The 26,632-nt window shown below is 36.2% G+C and overlaps 1 protein-coding gene across 1 annotated transcript in view; it reads right to left on the reverse strand.

The window, feature by feature from the left end:
- GPR98 (G protein-coupled receptor 98) overlaps window positions 1–26,632 on the reverse strand; it is a 272,920-nt gene that overhangs the window by 216,187 nt on the left and 30,101 nt on the right. The window contains 17 exon segments of the mRNA XM_009997834.1: window positions 1,248–1,457; window positions 2,761–3,572; window positions 4,300–4,481; window positions 4,693–4,937; window positions 6,061–6,276; window positions 7,504–7,719; window positions 8,645–9,254; window positions 9,680–9,819; window positions 11,099–11,179; window positions 12,152–12,281; window positions 12,894–13,096; window positions 13,799–13,979; window positions 15,657–15,833; window positions 17,678–18,051; window positions 19,941–20,684; window positions 21,838–22,055; window positions 24,001–24,127. Coding sequence (XP_009996136.1) covers window positions 1,248–1,457; window positions 2,761–3,572; window positions 4,300–4,481; window positions 4,693–4,937; window positions 6,061–6,276; window positions 7,504–7,719; window positions 8,645–9,254; window positions 9,680–9,819; window positions 11,099–11,179; window positions 12,152–12,281; window positions 12,894–13,096; window positions 13,799–13,979; window positions 15,657–15,833; window positions 17,678–18,051; window positions 19,941–20,684; window positions 21,838–22,055; window positions 24,001–24,127 — 4,866 coding nt within the window.

Consider the following 26,632-nt stretch of genomic DNA (forward strand, 5'->3'; position numbering starts at 1 on the left):
TGTTTATTTCTTGCTGTTAGAAAAAGTTCCATTTTTCACAAGCTGGAGGAACTGGAATCAAGTAACTTCCAAAACCAGCACAGTATTTCAGCTCCAAACAGCCAGCATTTGTCACAATGTTATGAATAATATTTAACCAGTGAAAAGTATTCAGGGTCATTGTAACCTGCAGGAGTGAAACAGTTTGTATTAATTCCTTGTGCTCATTAAAAGCTCTTAGCCTCCCAGACTGCAGCTGACTTGGCAGGTGGATCAGAACTGTTAATGCAAGGAATAAGGACAAAAACTGGGGCACACCAGCTCAGAATTAACATAAAGCATATCTAGATAAAACCTGAAAGGTTATGATATTGTTTAATTTCTTGGGGGGAAAAAACCCACAAAGCAAAAACAAACAACAAAAACCAAAACAGAACACATCTGGTGGAGAAGAAAATGCAATGCACACATTCCTGCATAGCAAATTTCTGGTTTGTTAATTTTCCCTGTCCATCAGTTTCCATATCAGAGAAACAGGATTCTGCTATACACTGAGACACCAGCAAAGGCTGCCGAAAGCAACCACCATTGCTCCTGTCATTTTCCTATGCAAAACTGCATCAACCCTGAGATCAAACATGAAAAATGCTCCTTTAAAGTACCAGTAGAAACCTTGGGTCCATATCTATTGTTCTTTCTGAAATGCCATGACTGAGTGATGACAGCAAGTTTGCTACATTCCTAAATTAGCTGCCATACAACCAGAATAAACAGAATAAAACAGCAGGTCATGGAGTCAGAAAGAGGGACGATATTATTCTAGTCTTTCTGTGGGAATATTTTCTAGAAGATTTAAAGTCAGTTTTAAGTCACTGGTAGATAAGGTTTGTTTATGACTGTTAGTAGTTGTGTATGATGGGAGTTGTACATAGTTCTGGACTATGGTATAAATCAATGGGATAAGAAATGATACAAGGGTGTGTGAAATGCAGTATCAACAGAAGCAAGGCATGATCTTCAGAAAAAAAGGAAACCGCAGATGTTGATATTTAATATGGTTTTGGAAATGGTGTACCCATCCTTCCCATGGATTTCCTGTAAGTGCTATGCTTGGAAGAGTTAAATGTGCAAAGAAAACCATGCCAAGTATGTGGTTATTCTCTGCTTACTGGTATTCTCTAAGGAGTGATACAATCACTAGTTATCAACAGAATGCACAGAGATGGAAGCTAATGTTAAACTCAGAGTGGTCAATACAAAGAACCCACCTTCACGACCAATAACAGATCTTGAGGCTGTCTGGAAGCTAATAACTCCTGCCACATTGTCACTTGCCAGAATAATCACTGTGACGGTGTCAAAACTGGGCAGAATTCTACTCCCACCTTCAGCATGAACCAGGCTGATTATGATGCTTTCATTATCCTCTGGCTCTGGATCATCTAAAATGCTCAGTGTGACCATCTTTTTTGTTTCCCCTAGAAGGAGAATAATATATACATACTTTTGTGTGCAAATCAAAATCACCTTTTAAAAAGACTTAACCACCTCCTTTTGTAGGAAATACTTAAAAAGGACAGAAAGCATATTTACATATATACCCGTCTGGAAGTTACTGAATGTCATTAGGAAGTTTTATTTAATTACTATTAAAAAGTTAGATCATGCAAAAGTAATTATGAAATTATTAAAATATATCAAATAGAAATTAACCATGGAGATATAGGGAAATATCATTCTTGCAAAAAGGTTTCCAAGTGCATAAATTCTCTGATTTATAAATACATATAACATATACAAGAGTATGTCCACTCAATATCAGTACATTTACTAGGCCAAGGAATGCATTAAAATGGGCTGTCATCGTGTTGCTTGTTTTCTGAACTACCAAAGAATGATAATGTAAAGATGATCAATTACCAGGCTTTGTAAGCAGTTACAATTTACAACACAATTATTTTGCTCAGTCCATGTGCATAACCTGTGCTTTATGATGGAAATGAGTTCACAAGAATACACATAATTCTTGCTACATTGTCCATCAAAATATTTTGAAGACAGTTGTTACTAACCTTATAATCACTAATGTAACTACATATCAGCTCAGGATCACTGCTAGCAACCCTTCCTTTGAGCTCAGATGATTTAAAAGCTAGCTAGCACACTAGAATCTTTACTACACTCCCATACCTTGCCTTCAAAATAACTGTTCAACCAACTCAGATTTTGAAAATATATGATATATCTGGCATGGTGCATGGTACTTAAATAGTGCCTGCCACTGACTTACTCATCCTCTTTGTAATTTATTTTTTTTTTTTAATATACTGTTCTGTTACGAAATCAATGCAATCTGAAAATCTAAAAAGAGATGTAATGAAAAATTAGTATAGTACTGACTGAAGGTTAACAAAAAAACAGTTAGGCCTGTTGCTCATTTTCATTAACCTTGATATAACAACTATATTCAGCCTCATTATTCCTTATATATTTGGTGAAATGGAAATCTTTTTAATGCACATTGGAATATTTCTTTTAAAAAACCACTTAGATACTTGCTTTATTATTATTATTATTATTATTATTATTATTATTGTTATTATTATTATTATTATTGGGTTTTTTTAGCTATGTGCTGATTAACTATACTATTTTGAATATGCATCCTGAGCACTCCGGGAGGTCTAGCCTAAAAGTAAGACAACCAGAGTACTGAGTGCATGACAGGTTCTTTATGCTTTAGTTTTAGAAAAGAGAAGCTAGTGTAAAATCTTGCCTCACCTTCAGCAAACACCAGAATCTCACCAACACCAACAAAATCCACATTTGGGGTAGCAGTTCCACCAACCACACGCCATTCCACTGCCACCTGCCCCAGGCTGCCTTCTGTCCTGTGTATCATTAGCTGCACATTGGTCTGAGGACGTTCTTCCACTTCAAGATACCGACCTTCCTCTGTTGCATTGGGACTTATGCTGTAGATCTTAAACACTCCAAACGCATCTCCATTCATCATTATGATCACCGTGGAAGTATTTGGCTGCCCTATAGTCGGTTGGTTTTTTAAGCTGGCTGAGGCGTTAATCAGTTCAACTTTCAAAAGGGAGACAGTGAACTTCTCATCCAACTCTGGGAGACTGTCAGGGAGGATGATAACTGTGAGATTTGCAAACTCTTCCCCTTCCTGCATTATGGCCCACTGACTGGTAATAGACTCATAGTCGCTACCCGCGATGGCTTGTGTGCTGAAGAGAGCAGATGCACTGGTGATGTTTTTCTTGTAGGTCCAGAATCCTGAAGTGTTGGTTAATGGGCTGATCTCTGATGTCAGCCAAAGGCAGAGAGGAATCTCAGAGGCACTGGAAAATGTAAAGGCTGAACACACTTGTTCTTTTAGGCACTGAGTTGCACAGGCATACAGGGGGTCACTCGCTGCTGACACGTTCACTCTGGTCTTGGATAGATGGCTGGGAATTCCTTGCACAGGAGGCTCGAAACAGGCCAGGATATCCTGACCTTGCTCAATGGCAAGAGCTACCACATCGGTCTCTGAAGTGCTGTAAAATATCTGCAGCTGACCAAACCTTCCCCCACTAAAAGACATTAAAATACAGAAGCCATGTTAGCTGATGGAGTATGTTTAATATTCTGTATGTTTCTGGGTTAAGAATAAAAGTAAACAAAATTGGCCCTTTCTAAACTGTTAAAAAGTTCAAAAATAGCTAAAGTGGATTCCCTTGAAGCTAGTACCAGAATAACTGAGTTGTAATTTTTTGTCAATAACATGTTTGATCATTTAGAGCTTGGATAGCAGTCTGTTAAGAATGTGCATTTGCAAACATTTTTTTCTAGGAATTAACTTAGTTTTCTTAGGGCTGGCAATTAATAAAATGCTCGCGCTGCCCAATCTTCCCTCCTACGTGTCCACAGAAAATCATATCATATGAATTAACCTGTTTTCCTTTTCTTGTTTCTTTCCACCCCACAAGGGCTGTCTCATTTGGTCCTCCAGTTCAAATCACAAAAGCAGACTGTCGTGGTTTGATGATTAAAAAGGAAAATTAAACTTCAAGTACGCTGTGCACATTGGGTTTATATTATAAATCACAATGTATATTATATTTAAGTACTTTATGTATGTTTCTAAGAAGGAGAAAATTACTTAAAAAAACCACAAAACTGTACATGAAACAAAAATGTGTTGAAGTGGCAGATCAAGAAATTAATGCAAGGACTTATAAAAGAGGAACATGACATTTGAAATCATCACCAAGAAAAAAAATAAATAAATTATATAAATAAAACAAACATTATACAAACCTTCGCCTGACTGTTATATTTGCAAGTAAATTTCTTTCTAGTGGCTCCTGAATTCGATATAAGGATTGATGAAAGAAAACTGTGCCATAAGGATTATCATTGGCAGGTATTATAATATTTGCCACGCCATCTACCCCAATAGCACCACCATTGGAGGCCTGAGTTAATTCTACACGGACAATCTCAAAAAGAAAAAAAAAAAAAAAAAAAAGAAAGAAAAAGAAATAATGCAGCTAAACAATTTTTGTTATTTCTAAAAATAATCACAAGCAAACTAAAATCTGAACTACATGTACTTTCCTCCCAGAACATTCATTGTCTTTCTTTGCACGCATTGCTATAACAAGTTAAAACTATAATACAGCTCAAGACAGACAAAACAGCTTTACTTACTTCTTCTATTTCTGGGACATCATCAGCCAAGATTTCCAACAGCAACATCTGAATGGCTTCCCCAGGGGCAAAACTAATATTACCCAAGGCGACCCGCAGGTCGGCATCAGCAGGATGTCCATCAATGGTAGCAGCCCACTGAACAGTGACATTACCCAGCGTCCCAGCGCTGCGGATTATTGGCAGATTTACAGTTACTGATCCAAACTCTGGCTCCTCCACAGTGAACTCGGTAATCTGAAAACCTGAGGTACAGCACAGAGAGATCTGTTCTACAACTCTGGGTATTTCATTAACCGTGGAACTGGAAGTAAATATATCAGCTCCTGAAGAACACAGTTTTATTTCACTTGACTGTTTTTACTTGCACAGGTGAATCACTTTTGAGCAGTTTTAAGTAAATGTTCACTATTAACATTTCTATCTACACATGAAATTAGCATAAAAATTAAGCCCTCATCCAGAAAGTTTATCGCAAGATATCAACTGTTCAAGGCTAACCATGACCTGTTTCTAAGCTCTTGGAAGATAATTTCATAAGTAATCCTAGCAAGGAAACTCTTTGGCAGCTTTCATGTCCTTACTGAAGAAATAAGTCAATATATTCCACCTAAAATTGTTTTAAGTAAATCCCTTGCCTGTATGAAATTTTTAGGTTTTAAGAATTAAGTTAATTAGTTACCCATCTGGAATGATTTATTTTTTACACTTTTTCTTCCTTCCCTTTGTCTTCTTCTACTGGTAAAATGGAACAAGATTAATTAAATAGAGCACCAAAGAGAGACAAGCTGAAATCAAAGGAAAATGCAGGGAAAAATACACCAAAAACCAAACAACATCTAATGAAACTGATTTTGGAAAGTGTATACTATTCATGTTATTGATAATAGCAGGCAGAAGAAAAGCTAAAACTTGACAGAAAATAAGAGAATGTACTTTAGCTTCTTCTTATATTTTTTCTGTTTCCCCAGATTTCATAATCTATTTTGGCTGATTTATCTAGTGAAACAAAGATATAAAAGTATTTCAGCAAAAAATAGTAGAATGCAGATTTCAGCTTAAAACTAAGCAGAAATGCAGCACTTAGAACAGATAAAAAATTAAAAAGTAAACTGAAATGTATCTGTCTCTACTGGGAGAGAGATTACAAAATCTTGCTGTATCAAATTACTAAATAATACCTTTTTTTTTGTTACATTAAGTCACCCTTACTTTTTAATTATATGTTTTTCTTTAGTTCGCCTTATTTTTTCCTTTACTGTATTCATCCAGGATTCCTCTTACTCTGTTGCCCAGTGATAGCTCACCCACAAATCTGCAATAAAACGCTTACAAAAGACAGAAAAAATGCAAATAAGACTAATTTACCGAATGATCCAAAAGGGTCATCTGAAGCCTCAATGATTATGATTGCTTTAGTCAAAGATCCAAGCAAGGCTCCTCCTGTTGTTTGATTCAGCAGCTGAACATAAAATGACTCCTCAACTTCAGGATTGATATCATTAATTATATAAATTGGCACAGCTTTACTTGTTTCTCCTTCTAGTAAGACAACATCTGATGAGGCTACACTGTAGTCCTCGCCTAGATTTGTAGGTGAAAAAAATCAAAACAAGAAAAAACACAGAATGCATTATGGTTCAGTGTACTGAACATCATCACTAATAATTGCCTTCTTGCTTACATATGGATTCCTCCCTGCTTCTATAAGGTGGGTTTTTTTTTTCATTATCTTCAGACCCATACAACACAGGCTTTTTTAATTTCCCATTGGCTTTAGCTATCTGGATGTACTAAAATAAATCTTGGCTTCACCACAACACAGTTTGCACCGTTAGGCCAAGTGGTAGCTACAAAAGGTCCATTATTGTCTTCCATTGACAAGGTCACACCACCAAGACATTTCTGTCTTTGTTTTCTAATAGCTTGCTGGCTTTTCAAGAGATAAAAGTGAACAGAAGCAACTTTATCAAAGTAGGTTTTAGCACAGGGCATATTTTTTGTGTGGACCGGAATTCTGGCAGATTTGTCTCTAAGAAAGTCTAGATGAACAAGTGTGATACTGTAGATAATGACTCTGCTTCCAAAATTAATTGAAAGAATAATCTGACATCAATCTAGCTATACAATTATTTGTAAAAGTCTATTACATAAAAAGGAAAATACAATACCAGTTCCCAGAGCATGTACACCCACCTGTTCAATTTTGGACACAACTGAAATATGGAGGATTTGATTTATAACTAAGTGGTTTTGACTCTGCACACTTTTAAAGTTAGTTCTTTTATGTTCCTTCTCTATAGAAGGGACCAACCTGAGAACTTAACCTACCATTTTTTAGGGTCTTCCTTGGTTTTGATTGGTTTTTGTCTGCTTTACCACTGAGTCTCCAACTCTCACATCCTCTCCAATAAGCTCACCTAAACAATGTGTGGTGGGCTTAAACACATACACAGGGCTAAATAGTAGCAACATATAGTACTATAATATTTATTTATTTATTTTTCTTAAGAGGCTGTGGGTTACTAGGGAAGTGACCACTCCAGTTACTAATTTCTCTTGCTAGATTCTTCAGTGATGATGCTTCAGAGCTTTATAAAAGCTGATGCAGGGTCTCTCCCATAGGGTTTGGATTTCTATTTGCTAAGCAGAGTCAGGAAATATCTCACTACCTCTGTTGGTTTTTTTTTTGTACTTGTTATACAACACCACATTCAGTAACACTTGTTTGCTTTGACTGCTCAAAGCATACAGGATACTTTTCCATCTTAACATACACTAGTACATCCTTCTGGCATTCTGGTTTCTTACCAGCTGTGGCAGTTATTGGCATAGCTTTAAATTTCACAGAAACATCTGCAAATATCCCCCCTGTTCTGGTCACATTAATGATTGGTCCAACATAATTTTCAGCAACTCGCACAGTTGAAGCTGAAAGCTGAAGTGTTCCAAAAGCATCATCATTGGCATTGATAATTACATGAGCTATTGTCTCACCCACTAATCCAAGTCGAGGAGAATTTTCAACTGAAACATAAAGAAAACTTAGTGAGGAGGTGGCAGAAATAGTTGATATTTATGTCTATAGAGTTCCTAGACATACATGGGAGTTTAGTGCTCAGTTCTCACTTATCTTCTTCAGAATTGGACAAAATATAACTACTACAATAGAGTTTTGGTGTTTGAATTATATTATGGCAGAAACCCCCCTATTTTTAATAACATTACTCTACCCTGCTGTGGAGCATAAATGTAAAAAATTTTTGAAGACACGAGGCACTGTGAAATAATTTGGTTATTCACATATTTGTCCATAAGGCCAGTAATAAGATCGACACAGGTCAGAGGAATTTCATTTTTATTCTTGCTATGAAGAAATATAATTAAGATTTCAATCTCTCAGCAGAATTTTATTTGAAGTTTCCCTTAACATCAAGATTAATCTGAGGCAGGGGCAGCAGTCAGACATGCCAAGAAGCTCTGAAGCACAAATCAGCCTGTAATGACCCGAATTTATCTGAATGATGGATGAAGCAAACAAATTAAAAAAGCAACATGTGGCTGTAATTCTACACTGTATGTTTAAAATATTTTTTTGGCTTTCAATAAGCAAAACTAGCTTAGTTATTTCCTAATACTGAACTTCACAGGCACACTAGATTAAGGTGCATTAGTACACAAACCCAATACAGTAACATTATTGGCCTGAAAGACTTTGAATAAGGTGATGCAAAAGGGATCAAGACATGTTCACCCATCCCTGACAAAATACTGTGCTAAAGGAAATACAACTCAACAGCATATAAGGCAGAAAACTCAGACATTTATTAACTATATAAAGTTGGGAAGAAGTAAAAATTTTATCATCTAACTTGTTGCATTTTTACCCTATTAAATGTAAGCACTAGCCTTCACACTGAAATTGTAGCTTTTACATATGTAAGATACTTACTTGGCCGATCCTGCACTTTCTCAATCAAAACAATACTGCTTAGCTCCACAAAAACAGATTCTGACCTCTCAGGATCATCATCATCCAAAACAGGCAAAGATATTGTGGTCTCACTTTCATTGGCTGCGAAGATCACGTATCCTGTAATGGGTATATAATCTTTTCCCTCTGTTGCTCTAACAACATCAAGTGGAAGAAAAGGTGACTTTTCATCATCGCCCATAGTTCTGTATGTTACCATCACTGCACCAAGGAGGCCACCATGCCTTATTATTGTCAGGGAGATATTTTTTGTTTCTTCCTCAACTCTTATTGGTCTGTTTCTCTCAGAAAAGATGAAGACTCCATACGGATCATCATTAGCTAAAATAGTTAATGTTGCATTAGTATGATTTCCAAGACGACCACTGGAGACATTGGTGATCACAACTGAAAACACCTCATCCAATTCAGGAACTTCATCAGGAGAAACCTGTACTGTAATATTTGCTCTTGATTGGCCAACATCAAATGTTACATTCCCATCTGTAGAGATCAAGTCTTTGGCAAGATCACAAACTACGATCCAGTGCAGTGTCACCTGAGACAAGGCCCCATGGGTTCTTACAACCTAAGTGAAAAATATAAAGATCTGCCTATTTCTGTTCTATGAGAAGGAAAAACATAAAAGTATGAGATGAAATTAAGAAAAGACATTGACATGATGGGTTAAAAATAAATTTGTGTTTTTAAAAAACAGTGCAATCTTCATTATCTCAGCTTTACAGTATTTGTTGTATCATAAGAGTTATTTTAAGATAGTAGCACTCCAAATGTAAACAAGAGAAATAATTTAAACTCTCAGACACTATTATTGCATAGTTTTAGCTTCAAGCTGAATGATACACACAAGAAAACTGAGTATGAAACAGCAAAAGAGATGTGCACGATAAAGTTGTAAACACTACAGACTTAAGGTAAAAACATTGAGAACAGCCAGTAAAAACAGAGACAGGAGAGGACTGCACAGTAATATGAGACTTGAAGCTTTCTAACCTGCAGCACAATATTGCTCTCTCCATCTTCAGGCTCAGTTCCATTTACCCAGAGTGACTCAGTACTGAACTCAAACACACCATGGGCATCATCAGAAGCCTCAATAGTCACAAGGATGTGGGATGCAATTCCCAAGCTAGCTGTTAAGTGCAAGTTCCAAAATGGTTATTTTTATCTAGCTTCTTTTCTTTCATCAAAGAAAACAGCTAAAGAAATAAAAATAAATTAAAAAATAATAATAATACAAAGGAGACAGTAATGGGAGCATCCATGCTAGCTTGTCTTTATTCTTTTAAATGCATGATAAATATTCACATGGATAAGGGACTGACTTTCAACAGTGCAGTCCTGGCAGCCCTTCTATGGAGCAAGAATTATAATAAATATGGATATTTTAAGGGAGGAGAAGAAATAAAGCTACATGTTTAATGGATCAAACCAGAGGACAAGTTAGGATGAGTGAAAGCAGATAGACTGGATGAAAGCAGGTCTCATCCTAACATAAGCTGGAATGAAAAACAAACTGAAAACCAAGTCTTGTAACCTCTACTATTAGAAGATTATCTTGGCTGAGATAGCTTGCTGCTCAGAGAGAGAAAGAGCACAGCAACTAAGAATACAATTTCTAGGAATAAGGAAAAGGGAAACAGCACTTAAAATCCCAGGAAGTTCCAAAAAGTGGCTAAACCACAGATTTACTCTTAGATTCACACTGAAATCCTTTGCCTTTACAAATAAATTGAAAATCAGGCTGTCATGGGGAATAAATTACTCCATTTGCATAACAGACGCTCATTTAATATTTTCAGGTCTGTAGGGTTTAATTTTAAGTCCTATATGATCAGAGTTTTCCTTCCAATTCTGTGTTATCTCTGCAATTAAGTTGTGGGTTTTTTTTAATTATTATTTTTCTCAGCATCTAATTATTTTTGTGTAATGTATGTCAAGACTCAAATACAAACTTAAAGAAAAGAAATGAAAAACAATAAAAACATTAATTTAAAAAATCTAACACAGCTTATTATTAAGAGTTTTCCTGACACCTAGGGAATGAAAATAACATAAAGAACATATCAAAGCATGCAAACAGGTAATTTTTAAATTATCTTCACTTTGAAAAGTGTCTTTGCTTATTGCTTCCCAGAAAACTTAACAATTTCCAAACAAGGCTGATTCTGCAACTATATGTCTGGAATTACTCTCTTGCATTTTACAATATAGGTTTGATGGTATATAAACTGTTATTTTCTGTTACAGTAAGCACTGACTGCTATAGAAATTTTGCCTAAATTAAAACGGATTATATTAATAACCCTTAACCACAAGTAAAGTACACTATAACAGGTTGTATCAGTATAGTAATTCTTGAGGGATATTACAGTTAGCAATAAAAAAACAGGATTAATTGAAAATGCTTACCATGTTGATGGACAGTTTGAAGGAAGAAATCCATGTTCCCATCACCACTACCACTGCCATCATTTCTAAAGAGCTCAGCAACTTTAAGATGACAGACATACAGATATATACACATATATACATTAAGAGATAAAGAGAAAGCAGAAAGTAATTCAAATACTTGTGGACAACACAAAAAGAGAGGGAAGTATTTTAGAAAGGCATCAATTTTGAATATGACAGTATACAGGATTGCTGGTAAAAAGCCAGAAGAAGTATTGTTTATGCCACCTTGTATTTAATTTATGACATTAGAAATAGCAATGGGAGGTCAGAAAAAAGAAAACACATACACTTCTGTTTTCTCTTCTCTTTATAATCTTTCTTAAAAATATTCTTCAGTGGAAACAAATTCTGTAAGGCCTAAGTGGTTTAATGTGGCAGCAGCACTGATGCTTGCCATCTAACATCTCACACTAGAATTTATTTCCTTGGTGTGTTTTTCTTATTCTTCCACAGAGCTACCAGCTGCCTCCCCAGCTCAGCCAAACTCCTTGGGCCTCTCAACACCCTCAGTCTCCTACTGCTATAACCAAACTGAATGTCATCAGCCAGTGTATCACAATTCCTCTGCTTTCATAGAGTCACAGAATCATATTGATTGAGGAAGACCTTTAAGATCATTCAAGTGGCAGGTAAAAAATTAACTTCAGCTGTTTAGACTGAAATATCTTATAAATACTGTAAATAATAATAATTAATTTACTTTTTACATTATTTTAATTTTCATTACCAGTCCTGAAACTATGTAATATGAAAAGCAGCAATTACCTTTAAATGCCCTAATGCATGGTAATAATACACATTCTTTGGGCTCTGGTAGTTCTCAGCAATGATTAACAAAAGATGTGAAGAACAGTTCTTTCCTAAGAAAAATTACAGCTGTCTGGAGGATGTGGGTGTGTTTATTTGACTTCAGAAATAACATGGAAATAGTACACCTACAAAAGGTAAGATTTTAATGGATGAGTAGAGATCATGCAAATACAACCAATGTATTGATGTGTCTCTTACCTCCTCCCTCTGGATTCAACAGCTCCACTTTAAAAGTTTTTTCTAATTCAGGAATAGAATTATCAGTGATGTTTACAGTAATGTACTTGTATCTTTCTCCTGGCTGAAATTCCAGCGTGCCCACAACAGCCTGCAATAGGAAAGTTCTTCACATTTTTGTTCAAGTCTAGTGTTTCATCCATATGGAAAAGAAAACAGAACCTTAATTTTTTGCTGAAACATCTACTTTAATTCACTTAAGCTTTATAAAAAAAATAATTATGAATTTTTGTTAAGAGAAAAAGGCATCTAAATTCACAGAATTATGACAATATGTATTTTTCTGCACAAATATAAGACAAGCAAACACAGGTGTTTGCATGCTATTTTGTTGAATAAGTACAAATGCTAGCATGTACAAATATAATCTTAATCTGTACATGCACCTGAATGCTCATACAAAGCTTGATACATTCAGCAACAATAGAAAATATCCCTTCTCTCTGCACTGACAATTGCCTTTAAAAAATAATCAAAACTAGAGGCTTTTCCTAGGAAACAAGATATTCTCTACAGAAAAGAGGTAAAAGTCACATGATTATATAAATTTTTACACATTTATTTATCACATTACCATATAAAACAAAGTGTTTCTATGAAAAGAATCTTAGCTGGGTTGAAATACCCAAACTGACGCCTACCTCCAGGACAAGTAACTCCAATAAAATTCTAAAATAATAACACACCTTGGTAATGGTCATACCTGATAATCTTTAGGACTGAAAGCTGTGAGGGGCACAGTTCTGTATTCCACCAGAACTGTTCCAAGAAGTCCTTGGGCACGAACTACCAGTAATCTGATGTGTCCAGCTTCTTCTTTAACAGTAACATGGGGAACAGCAGAGGCTGGCAGTATCATTTCATCACCTGGCTGAGGAGGTGGCCCCACTGAGAACTGTAGCAGACCTGGCAGACATGAAGCAAGACTTATATGGCCTCTCACATCAAATTTAAAGTGTTTTAATAAAAAAAATATATATAAATTATAATTAAAAAAACAACTAAAAACCACAAACCAGAACCAAAACACAAACACAAAACATTTATAATATTTACATTTAACATTTCTGACACTAAAGCTCAGTTACCAATATGCCCGTTAGGACTCAACAGTGCTGTTTTCAGGGATATGCTGTGTACCCTCCCGTCTCTGACTGATACCCATGCCAGTCTTGATAAAGTCACAGCACAAAAACTAATCCAGTGCTTCTCAAAATATCTCTCAATATGTCATAGCCTTGGGTAATTGCCTTTGGTATAAATGGTATAATAAGCATGCAGAAATGTTTCTCTTTTTCAGGAATTCTCATCTGAGAAAAACTCACACAAGATTAACTAACTATCTGCAGCCTTTATATGCTCTGAGAAGGGAACCATCACCTGTTGGTCAGGGCAGCCATGATGTTGTTTTGGTAATATTCTCAAGAGGTAACTCAGCTTTCACCCTTGTATAAAAATTATGAACTAACCTCAAGTTAGATAAAGTGAAATACTTGGCATTCCTTCCTCAACTATCAAGGCTAAGCAAAGTTTCTATGTGTTGAGCTAGAACTATACTATTATTTGCAACAAGATACACTTGCAATGTATTATCTCCCTCATTGTTACCATATGGGTGGTCACTGGCTTTGATGCTGATATCAGTAGTTTCCTTTTCTGGATCTATACTTGCTCCACTGGTAGGAGTTGAACCTAGTTTTCCATCTCCAGACACTGCAGAGACTAATGTCACACGGAAATACTCATTTAGCTCCGGAATGTCATCATCAATAACATGCAAATTTAAGACCTAGAGAAGGACCAAATCATGGAGAAGTCAAACCATGCAACATACAACCCTTCTGAGTTTCACAACCCTGCTTAAATCATCAAATCATTTGATAGCTCAGTCATCTGTATCTGCTGTGTAGTTCTGAAAGTAATGTAGACAACATTTTTGCTCTCCATGTAATGTAACCTAACTTCTAGGATAATATTTTAGGTTCAGAATATGCACTCCAAAAAAAACTTGTTAAATTACCAGAGATGGAAGGCATATTTTCCTAAGGGCTCCAGGTTACATAAACACATAATCAAGCAAGCAATTATTTATTGTCTACCTTAGCATGAGCAAATCTTACATTACATGTATTAAAAATAAAATATACGACAGATTTCAAAATCTTGAAGAAACTATGCTTCTGAGGCCACATTATGGTGATTAATCCAATTTAGAGAGCAAGTAAAGCAAGCTTTTAATGCCCCCTGATACTTGACACTGTAGATCATACTATTAATTAACATAACGTACTCTGCACAAGCTGAGAAATTCACTTCAGACAATTCCAGCTTTCTATATATTGTGATACAATTAAACAAACAAACAGAAGAAAAGGTTTAAGTAGTGGATGCCATTTAGAGGCATGGGACTGAGTCATTTACAAACAACAATTTAAAGTCTCTGGATACATCACCTGACAAGCAACTGCTCCCAGTCTGTTACTTAAGGCCATGCCTATTAAATTTTCCATTTTTAGACAATAAATTGGACCCCAAAGCAGTGGAGCAAGAGAGTATGATCAACCTTTTACTGCCACTAGAAAGAATAAGGCAAGCCTCATCCATGCTGCCAGAGTGCTCTGGAACTTGTTGCTATGTATGACTGTATGCAATGCAGTAATATGATTCAATGGAAAATTAAAGCTGAATGAACAGTGACATGAACAAACTATTTTCACATAACACGAGCTTTTGCCAAGCTCTAATCACTTACATTGTTTAACTGGGACCAGACCCACAGTTCTAGTGGAGCCACTGGGATCCCTTCAAATGGTGCCAGTGGGTTTCAGTCAGTCCATACTGACTTCAGCAGAGTAATAAAAGTGAAACCAAGGACAGCATTTTCTACTAACAATTAATCCTTTCTGTTTTACAAACACTAACAGAAAACACACATTAAGGTTTTACAGCATTGTGGTCCCCCAGCTCTGCTTCACATAACTGAAATTCCTGTGCTGCTGGTCAGGATTGAATTCATAGAAACCAATTAAACAGAAGTGTGGCCAACAGCCGTTGCAAGACATCTCAGTACTGAGGTGAACTTTACTGCTGCCTGTTCAGATCAAAACCTGGTCATTTTCCAATTTTGAAAGTATCCAGATCTATTATTTCAGCCCAGGACCATCTACACTTCAAGTATACATATAGATATTAATAAATTTAATATATACATATATTTAAACTTATATATTATGTGCAAACATACACGTACATATGGTTACCCCTGAACCAAGATACACACAGATCTATAAGCATCTATCACATCAATTTTTAGTTGTCAGGAATGCAGAAAACCCTGCAAAATATAACAAAAGCCATGTGAAAGAAACACTCTCTAGTATGAAAACCAGCCAAGTATCCTCAGAAGGTATTTTCCAGCAGGTTTGCAAAGGGCAGGATGAATAGTTAATAGGAAGGTAGGGTTTACCTCTGATCTCTGCCAAGGAAGAAATGTGATAGTGCCACTGCTGTTAGAGAAATCGGTAACAGAGTAATTAATGCCAGTGGAATCAACCTGTGAGATAATGTAATTTATATACACATAATCTAGGGCTCCCCTCGTACGCTCCACGACACAAGAGATAGTAGAACCCTCATCAGCAGCCTGGAAGAAAGCAAGAAATGGAAAAGTTGATTATAGTCAAAGCCAGTGAAAGCAATAAATGCAAAGCACAGAATCCTCTAACACTTGCCAAATCCTCAGGTAAAAAAAAAAAAAATAAATAAAAATGATGCCATGTTACTTTCAGCACTTTTGGAACAGTATGAAGCTGAACTTGATGGTGGTCAGAACTATCTTAGAGGAATTTGCAATAGCTTCTAATATCTCCCTGAGGACTATAAAAGTAAGCTAGTAACTATACACTGTTATTTTTCTTGGACACAACCTCTTCCCCCAAACTGAATATCAAAGAGAAAATCAATATGCTTGAAATGTACACTTCAAAAGCAGCTGAAACTATTGTTTTACATTAATGTTACTGCGTTTAATTTTCATCAGCAGTAATTTAAAGAAATATTTGGATTTCACCATTTTCCAACTAGAAACACTATAGAAAAAAAAATAGACACATTAAAATTAAATGATAGTATTCAGGAAAAACTGTGACAAATTGTCTGTGCTGCAGTCCTCTTTATAATTACAACTTCACAGAGATCATTACTTCAGTGGCAATAATTCCACATATTTGGAACAAAATAGGCATTGATACTGATCATATATTTAATAAAATTATGATCACATAACTAAAATAGAAAATAATTTTATTTTAAATGTGCCAGAAAGGATAAAACCATCTTAAGTACTGGATAAACTTCAAAGTTGCTGCATAACAGTGCAGATACTGCATGTGCCTTTTAGCTGCCTAGCAGACAGTTATGCACACAAAGCTGTTAAAATACTGATAAAAAGCAAAGCTTGTATATCTACATTATCACTGAGAGCTCTAATACTTTACCAGTGAAATGGGCCTAAGATAAGTGCAAACCAATTAACATGCCATATAAATTTTTAATCTTGTTTCATGGTTGGTTGATGATCTGTGGCACCGCAGCATTATCAGTGGCATTTGAAACTGAAGGAATCCATTATCAAAGCATATGGTAGGCACATGGAGAGCAAACTGAACCAAACTGAGAACCGGGAACATTTGGGGAAGATCGTTACTTTCCAGCACTTCAGAAACACTCCAGTTAGAAAGAACATAATTTAAAGGCCATGAGAGTTCCCAAATTCCAAACAATTCTGTAATTTGCCTTAAAAAATAATCCAATATCAATAGAAAAAGGTAACGTCTTATCTCTCATAATTGATTAAAGAAGTAAAACTGAATTATGCTTATTTCAATCTTCCCTCAAAAAGTTCATATATTGCATAAATGCTGGCTACCCCCAAAGAACAACTTAATGTTTAAAAACAAAGGCAACTCACAACCAATATCAACTAAATTCAGAACAAACATTTGCCATTTTTGCCTTATCACTTATGACAGCAACCTATTATGGAAAAATACATCACATCTTGTCATTGAATGACCTGTAGTAAGATGCCTTCAAACAAGAAAAAAAATATATAAATCTTGGTAATAATCCACTCTCAAAAATAGAAAGTGAAATAATATTTTAATTGATAATCCACTCTCATATATGACAGAAGTAATGGAAAAAATGTTCTTCTAGAAAAAATTAAGCCTTAATTTTCAGTTTAAGTAAGAAAATCAATGCTCTTAACCAGAATAATTGAGGAGGATTTTTGAAAATTATATGGCAAAGGCCAGTGAAACTGAGGTTGTATTAACAGAACTTACACATTTCCATATTCTAGGAAAATTTTGCTTAATAGCAAATACTAACAATATGAAATCAAGGCCCTCTGCAGGTCAGTTGATCTTGTTCTTAGTTCTTCTGTGTCCAAAACTTAATCTGTAATTTTCCTTATGAACCCCTTACCTCAGGAATACATGCTCCAGTGAAGCCAAATAAACCATTAGCATTATCACTTTTCTGTATTCTTAATCTTGCTGTGGTATTTTCTTGTGAAATTCGAGCCCCACCACGCACAGAAATGAGCTTTAGGATGAATAACTCCTCTCCCTCTTCCTCTTTGTCATCCTTTGCAGACACAATGAATGATTTATTGGTCTCTCCTTGCCGATATTCCAAATACCCCGAGACAGGGTGGACATCATTCTTTGCAGGAGTTGCATGGAGTTCATAGATCTCTGCTCGTGTCAATTTGCGCTCATAAAGCCTTACATCCTGCATTAGTCCCATGTACCTACTGCTGCCATTGATTCCTGCTCCAATTCTCACTATTCCTGGACCTGAGAAGGAAGCACAATTTTCCTTATGTTAGTGTATTTCTTCAAAGTATTAAAACTGCAGTAGAATACATGCAATTTAAAAAAAAACAGTGGTAAACTTTATTATCCCCAGATTAGGAAACATGTTGGCCTTGAAATATGCCAGGAGGTTCCTTAAGCCTCATCTCTAGTGTTAAAGGTAGATCATCACAGGTCAAACAATTCCGTCCTAGACTCTTCTGGTTTTTCATCCTTCTGGTTCTACCAGCACACTGTCACCATCCCATATTCTAACGAGGCTTGGAAAAGTCTGCCTTTGCATTAGGGATTTGCAGAGCACAACTGCAACTCTCCTCAGCTTTTGTCTCTCTCTGCTAGGAGAGGGGTCCATTCTGAAGAGACAATCACATTATCCCTCTGGACATGGTTTCCCCCTAATGCACTGGGAATCTGGAATTCAGAAATGCACACCAAATTCCAAATGCTTTTTGCAATAGCATTAATATTTCTCTGTCAGAAAATCATAGGATCACACATAGATATATCTTCTGCCCAGCTGTTTCCCTAATTTTGGAAGAAACTGCGGTCTTGAACATACTCACATACACATGAGTGTCAGCTCTGGAGACAACCAACCACAGCAAGAGATAATGGTCCCAGGACACCACATGGTGTGGTGAGATGGTGAGAAAATGGTGAGAAAAAAATGGGCTGCTGTGCCTATCACTGTGCAGTATCCAACACAAAATGCAGAGGTAATCCTTACCTTATACCTTCAGCATCTCCAAACAGAGCCTGTGCCACCACTAACTCAGATATATCAGTCTAGCAACAAAAGCATGACTGTATTTCACACATCTTCATTTTAGAAACCGAGGGCAATAACAATCCTTTCTCAGCTACAGTTGTGCAAGTCTGATGGAAAATATTAATTGCAGAGGCACTGCTTTGTTACAGAAGGCAAATTTATTTCTCAGGCTTCAACCACTGGAAATTTACAGGCATAAAGAAAATACTAATTAAGTAATTAAGTCTCCTCTTTTCTCAGTCTGCAACATGTAGGTTTGGGTACACACAAGTATGTAGATGCACATGCATTTAACATCACTGCATGTTTTTTAATTCTCCTTTTTTGATTAGAGAAAAGGAGATTGTATTTAAGAATCTGACAATCCCTCACTGTCTATCCCCACCAAAGATAAGATGTGCAACTGAAGCCAAGAGAATGAAAGGATGGGGATAATGTCCAAGAAAAAAAACACAAAAACAACGACAAAACCCAACACATTGAAGAATGGAAAACTGCAAAAGAAAGATTAAATATAAATGTATTCTGAACATGCAATATCTGACTGTATAAAGATATTGTTCTGATATTTCTATGGTCACTTCTATGCTTGTTCAAAGTGAATGTTCATAATGTTCACCATGACTAGAATCACACCTGGGACTATCCAGTTAGATAAACTGAAGTACAGATGTTAATGTTTCTTGGAACATTATTAAACTTATAGGCTTAATTTTCATATACCACGTAAATACCTACTTAATCAAATCTACACCCTGAAAAACTCTACTAGTGACAAAATAGTGGCTTAGTTGCAATATAATACACAACTAGAAAGTAAATAACTATTGCACTTTGTTTCAGGAACTAAGGAAAAAAAGTCCTTTCTCAGCTGCACTGCTGCACATCTTATGGAAATGATTAATTGCAAACACACATAAATATGTATATATGATAACCATCCATATATAAATATAATTATAAAATATTAATTTATTTTCAAATTATTCCAATCCAAGATCTGTAACAGTTATGATTTTTTAATTATTTTTTTTTTAAACTTTTGCAGCTCTAATTTTCATATAATAAAATAAGAGAAAAATACTGCAGGCTATTGGCTCACCATCAGCAATTGCTTCTCCTTTAAGGCTCTTCATTCCTCCCAGAACTGGAACTCCATCCAGGTAAAATTCAAATATACTTTCATCCAGACTAATCAGAAGGTGAAGCCAAGTGTTTTCATCCAGATATTTCAGGACCGACACTTGAGCCATATATGTCATATTGGATCCTAAGGCTGTATAATGAAGCACTACAGAAATATGAGAATCGTTCGTTTGGATTTTCACGCCGTAATATAAGGTCCCATTATCATCATCCTTTTCAACTATATAGCCATCAGTACTGACGTTAGGAATTAACCATGCTGAAAATGTAAAATTGGTTACTGCAGTATTTCCATGGTAGGGGTATTCCAGACCAATAATTCCAAATGCATCCTCTTTTCCACTGAAATACAAAGCATCTGTTCCACTGTGATGGCGCCTCATGTGAGGCTGAGATTGCACAGAACTTGGAAATGATCCCAGCAACAAAAAGTCTACTACTGGTGGTAGTCCAGCTTGGAAGGCACTAGACAGTATTTCCCAACCTAAACGGACAACACCAAAGGTGCCTTGTTGTCTCCAGATGGTGAAGTCTGTAATACAGGAAAGATCATCTTCAGAAAGAACATCTTCCGCTATCTCTCGGTCCTGGCTCTCTGGATCGATAACAAAGACTCCAAAAGGGTCATCATTGAACGGGATCATCACAGTTACAGCAAGGCTTGTTTCAGATAACTGACCACCAGGACCAGGAGACCCACCTATACAAAAAAAGTTAGAACAAAAGTTAATGGCTGGTTTCAAACAATACAGTTTGAAAAAAAGGTACGAGGTACTCAAAGCTTCTTTAATAAAATCAGTTTGTAGAAGGCTTAAATCTTCTTTAAAGAGCCTCTGAACTCACCAAAATGCTCTGATTTAATGATAAGATAATTTCACTGTACTGTTTTTAAAACACTACAGTGACAATTTTTAGGGAAAACAAAGCATGTTATTTTTCAACTGCAAAACACACAATTTGTTCTTTCAGCTAAAAGAAGACTAGCTCTAGCTTTTCTGAATTAGTCAGTGAGATAGGTTAACTTCGATTAATTTGACAAATATGGGGCCAAATTCAGTTCTCATTACTCCAAGATTTACATTAATAGAGAATGGCAACATTTGGCCCATTGCACCTGAAGTAGAAGCAGAGATACCCTGCAAAGTTAGTAGCCAGCTGTGTATTTGAATTGCTGCCAATTCCTGCCATTAGTCATGTATTTCTGCACAGTAAGAATTCACTATACAAAGATCACAATGTGAATGTAGAGCTTCCATGCTCAAAGTGTGCAGTATTCTACCTATTATAAGTAAGAAATCTTCAGTACACACATATGGATTTCACTTAGAGGAAAGGGCAACACATAATTTGCAGTTGTAACTGGGTATAAAAAACTATAAATAGTACTGAGGTGGAATGAGCCCAGGACACCTGGAACCCTGCTGAGCAGCAGGCCTGCAGCAGTTGCAATTTAAGTAATATGAAGTGATAACTCTAATGTATTTCACCTACTCTAGAAAAAAGCAAAGAAATTAACCCATCTCCATTATGGTGGACATGCATAGCCTTCAACAGCTTTATTTTATCTTCAGCTAAATTGAAGATAAAACATCTCTGAAATCATCAAGAAGCATCCTTTTTAAAGGTCACACCATCAAAATATGTGTAACAGTAATTCAGGAACTGAATAACTGTGTTCATATACCTAAAGTAAGATTAAATGAAAAATAAACCCAAAAACCTTACCAGAATAGTGCAGGATATCAAGACATGATACAAAGCAAAGCTCTTACCAGGGTTGGTTTATTTTTTATCAATTAAACATAATTCTGTTCTACCAGACACGAAGGGAATGGTGTTATAGAAGACAATACCTGAAGCATTCACCAACTTTAGAGTGTAAAATTCATTGAATTCAGGAACTTTATCTGAAATAGCATGGAGTGTTATTGGCTTTGATCCTTCACCATCCATAAAGAACACAGTCCCATAAGTTTCATAGAACTCCTCTCCTGGCCTCAGAGCAGAGTCATTATCAAAGAGCTGCCAAGTCAATGACACGTTGCCAAAGTGTCCTCTATGCCTCAAAACCCTGTTCAGTAATACAGAAAGGGTTAACATCCAGACAGGTAAGCATCAGCATTGAACAGCATGGGAAGACATGGTGACACTAATCTTCCTTACTGCGAAAAATTCTAAAGAACCATGATGAATAAATACAACATGAACAGTAATATAATCCTCTTTGAAAGCCCACAACTTCACAGCATAATTCTACTTCCAGTTACACCACAGATATCTTAGAAAAAAAATAATCAATGCAGGTCCATGCAAAGCAGTACTGTTGAGATAGACATTAGTTTGTTTTGCAAATCTATTGTGTAAATAATGAAAACAAATTTATAATAGTTCATCAACTTAACATTACAAATTTTTATACTTGGCCACCCTTGGAAAAGAATCACAGAATCATAGAATTGCTGGAGTTGGAAGGGACCTCTAGACTCTCCCACCTAGAGCACTTTACACAGGACTGTATCCAGGCAGGTTTTGAGTATGTCCAGAGATGGACATTCCACAGCCTCCCTGGGCAGCCTGTCCCAGTGCTCCATCATCCTCATTGTAAAGAATCTTTTCCTCATATTTAAATGGAATTTTCTATGTTCCAACTTGTACCCATTGCCCCTCGTTCTGACACTGGGAACTACTGAGAAGAGCCTGCCTCCATCAATCATCTATATTTAACCACAAACATTTCTCCCTTTAAACATCAAGCTGCTTTAAACTCTTTTTCATGTTGGTATTAAATTTAGAATACATTCTCTGTCCTTCAGATATCAGACTAAGAACATAGTAAGCTATCTGGTAACATAATTTTGCCCATTTCCAAAAGGTATTATAAACAAAGCCTAAAGCATATACTGCCTTTATTAACACAGTGTGTTTTACATTTTAAAAATGTGCTTCTGTTTGCACAGTAAAATAAAAGGCTGTAAAAAGAGGTAACATCAGGCTGAAAAATGAGTTCAGCAAAGCTAGTCTGGGCACAGCAACACAATTACGTTGTTTCTGCTTCCAAATGTTTTTCTCTTTGTGTCATTAACCAGGGCACTCTATCCCAGTTTTCACTCTACGAGACTGTCACTCCTGAACTTGCAGTATAGAATTCCATCTGTAATTAACAAGTAAACAAAGTAAAACAAACTAATAGAAAGAATACAGTAGTAGCAGTTGTTTGTAGGGGAAGGCTTCAAGGCAGGGTGCAAACAATCCCATAGTGGTATATAGCTGTATTTTGAAAAGTTCTTTTACTTCTCTATTAGTCGAGGTTATATTCTGCTCAATCACCTAGATTCTTCTGTATCTAAAAATTGTTCAGCCTGGAGAAGAGGAGACTCCAGGGGGACCTTATAGCAACCTGCCAATACCTGAAGGGAGCCTATAAGAAGGCTGGGGAAGAGCTGTTCACTAGGGTGTGTAATGACAGGGCAAGGGGTGATGGTTTTAAGCTAGAAAAGGGTAGATTTAGGTTGGCCATTAGGAAAAAGTTCTTTAGTATGAGGGTGGTGGAGCTCTGGAACAGGGTACCTAGAGAGGTGGTGGGGGTCCCATCTGTGGAGACATTCAAGGTCAGGCTTGATGGGGCGCTGAGAAATCTGTTCTAGTGTGAAATGTCCCTGCTTATTGTAGGGGGGTTGGACTAGATGACCTTTAGAGGCCCCTTCCAACCCAAGACATTCCATGACTCTGAAGTCTACTGAGACTTTAACAAAACAACGATGTTGCAGTTGTATTTATTTACATCTAACATTAATTTCTCTGTATATTTTAATATGCATTGCATACGTGATAATGTAACAGTTTCAATATGTTTACAAATAATCAAATCCAAAATTTGATAAAGCTATTTTTCTTTAGTACATTTTTTTATCAATGCAAACCTGAATTGAATTAGGTCAAAGTCCTAACCATAATGGATCACCTACATATATATATTTTTTTTTTAAGTGTAAGAAAATTATTTGAAAGTTACTTACAAAAAATTATTACTTTTGCCTTCTTCTACTACTTTCTCTAAAGGTTCCAAGGAGAAAATTCCATTAGGATCATCATTTGCTTCAATAATAACTGTAGCCACTCCAGCCTTAAAGATAACAGTATCCCCTAAAAAAAGAGTGATTAATTTTCTCAAAACTGGAATCAGAAAGGGAGGTAAATCTCAAGCTGAAGGTGTTTCTTTGTCACAGCTACTGCTTTTTTTGCAAAGAAATGAACAATGATAAAATAGTTCCTGAAAACCAGTATTTAAGTTGTTCAGTAACAGGCATATCAGACCAAAATACTTAAGTAGCATCTCATGCAGAGAGCAAGACATATGATATGCAGAAAAAATTATATGTGACATGACTAGGACAGATGTGATTCTCAGGAGAAAGGGTTGTATGAGAGGTATTTCATGTTTGATCAATTGGTAAAATCAAAAGAAAAAGCTATGTTATTCATGGATCTCAACTCTTCTTCAGACCTAGAAGAGAAATATTGCACTTAAACTAAACACAAGCTACAAACAAGGCCTAAGTGTTTATTTATACCTGTATCTCTGCCTACTGGAAAGGAAAATAAAATGTAAGATACCTGTGAAGTAGAGTGGAAACTAGTAGGATTTTGGTGTGTTTGTTAGCACGGTAGGGACATTCTAACACTCATCCTATGTCCACAACTGTACCTTACGTGTCCACCCCATCTCATTTCTCACCTATTTAAGAGTGTACATTAGCTTTTGTTCCAAAGTAAGCAACGTGTTTACTGCTTTAACATTATATACTTCTATCTGTATTTTCTCTGAGGTACAACAATCCAACATGATTATCAAAAGGGATGTAACAATCAAGGCAAATCATATGCAACAGATCACAGAAAAAAAAAAAAAAAAAAGGTTTCAGGAACATATATATAAATATTCTGTATTCTTAGTGATTCTAATGAGGCTGCACAATTATATGATCCTTGTTTTAGAGGCAAATGCAGCCTGCAGCAACCTGTTCTTGTAGGACAAGTGTCCCAGGAGGAAAGACATCATATGTTCCCAGCAGATAGTTAGTAAGTAGAAAGAGATCACTGAAGAGAAAAATTAAGAAGGGAAAAGAATTGCTTTGTCCAATCATTTCCACAGGGTTGATGCTCTGTGGGAGGAGATCTGGGTACCAGAGTCAATGTTAGCTGACCTCTAGAAACTCATAAGCTATTTTATACTCAATTACAAAAAATTCCCCTATAATTCTCTGGCTGCCTGCTACTGATCTAGGGCAGATGCAGCTTGAGATCAACGAAGCCTTGTGGGCGATTCATAGAACAGCCACTTTTCTGTGACCTGAAGCGCCCACAGTATCACTGACTGTGAAGACTAAATCACTTACAGCCTAAGACCCATAGCATGCATGTAGAAATTAAGACATCCACTTTTATGATTCCTCATCTTGAATTGAATCCCTGGAAGGTATTTTACTCCATGAACCTGCCACACAGTCTAAAGTTAAGGTATAGTCTCATGATTACCTGTGATAGTTATCCTTTGCATTATTAAATTACGGCTCCTCAAGTCTCAGTAATGGTTTTGATGGCTTATTATTTTCAGTTTTGATTTACACTGCAAAGATATGCAGTACATTCACAGCATGTTGTTATCTCACTTACAGAATAGTAACATCTGAAGGACAGTAAACCATGAAAATTTGCTGATTCAATTGTAAATGACTCCCCCATTACACCTTGGGTTTTTGCAGGGCTAGGGGTGGGAACAACCTTTAATAAGCAGGGAGAGCCCAGGATAATTTACCTATTCCTTACATTTAACTTCTATTTTTTAATCAAAATTACATAGCAGTGATGGTTTATTCCAGAAAATGTCTGTTTAAAAACAGAAATATGTTGAATAATTTAGTATAATTACCTGCTAAGTGATAACGTTTTGTTGGTTGGTTGGTTTTTTGGTTGTTGGGTTTGTTTTTTGTTTTGTTTTGGTTTTTTTTTTGTTTGTTTGGGGTTTTTTTTGGTTTTTTTAACGGGAAGAATGACAATGCTATTTCTAAGATAATAAACCCATTCTTACTGGTGGTACATTGGGTAATTTATAACATGTTTTTTCCTGTAGATTAAGCCTTGTGAAACTATGCCAGACTGAAGAAAATGCACGCATACATTGCACTACTACTGAAATAAAACAGAGACCAATTTACATCCTTCTCCTTCAAAATAAGGCCATTCTGTTTGTTTTGACAAAAATCAGGCAGTTGTGTTGTATACACTGGAGCATGACAAAAAATCTAAATGAATCCTTCTTTAAATCCCTAAGGCTGCAGTACTAACAGTCTGGCCTTGTGTTTCTGTGGTCAAGTCAAAACTCCATCTAATTTGGAACATTAACATTTGAAAAGAGACTTGCACTGCAATTGCTTTTGCAGGAAAGGTTTCAGCTGTATCATTTGATTTTTGTTTCCAATTAAACAACTCAAGATAAAAATCACAGAATCACAGAATCACAGATCTTAGGGGTCAGAAGGGACCTGGAAAGATCACCCAGTCCAACCCCCCTTCCAGAGCAGGGGCACCCAGAGCACATCACACAGGAACGTGTCCAGGGGGGTTTGAATGTCTCCAGAGAAGGAGACT

Source organism: Chaetura pelagica, unplaced genomic scaffold (assembly GCF_000747805.2).
Source record: "Chaetura pelagica isolate M959 unplaced genomic scaffold, ChaPel_1.0 scaffold84, whole genome shotgun sequence".
NCBI lineage: Eukaryota > Metazoa > Chordata > Aves > Apodiformes > Apodidae > Chaetura > Chaetura pelagica.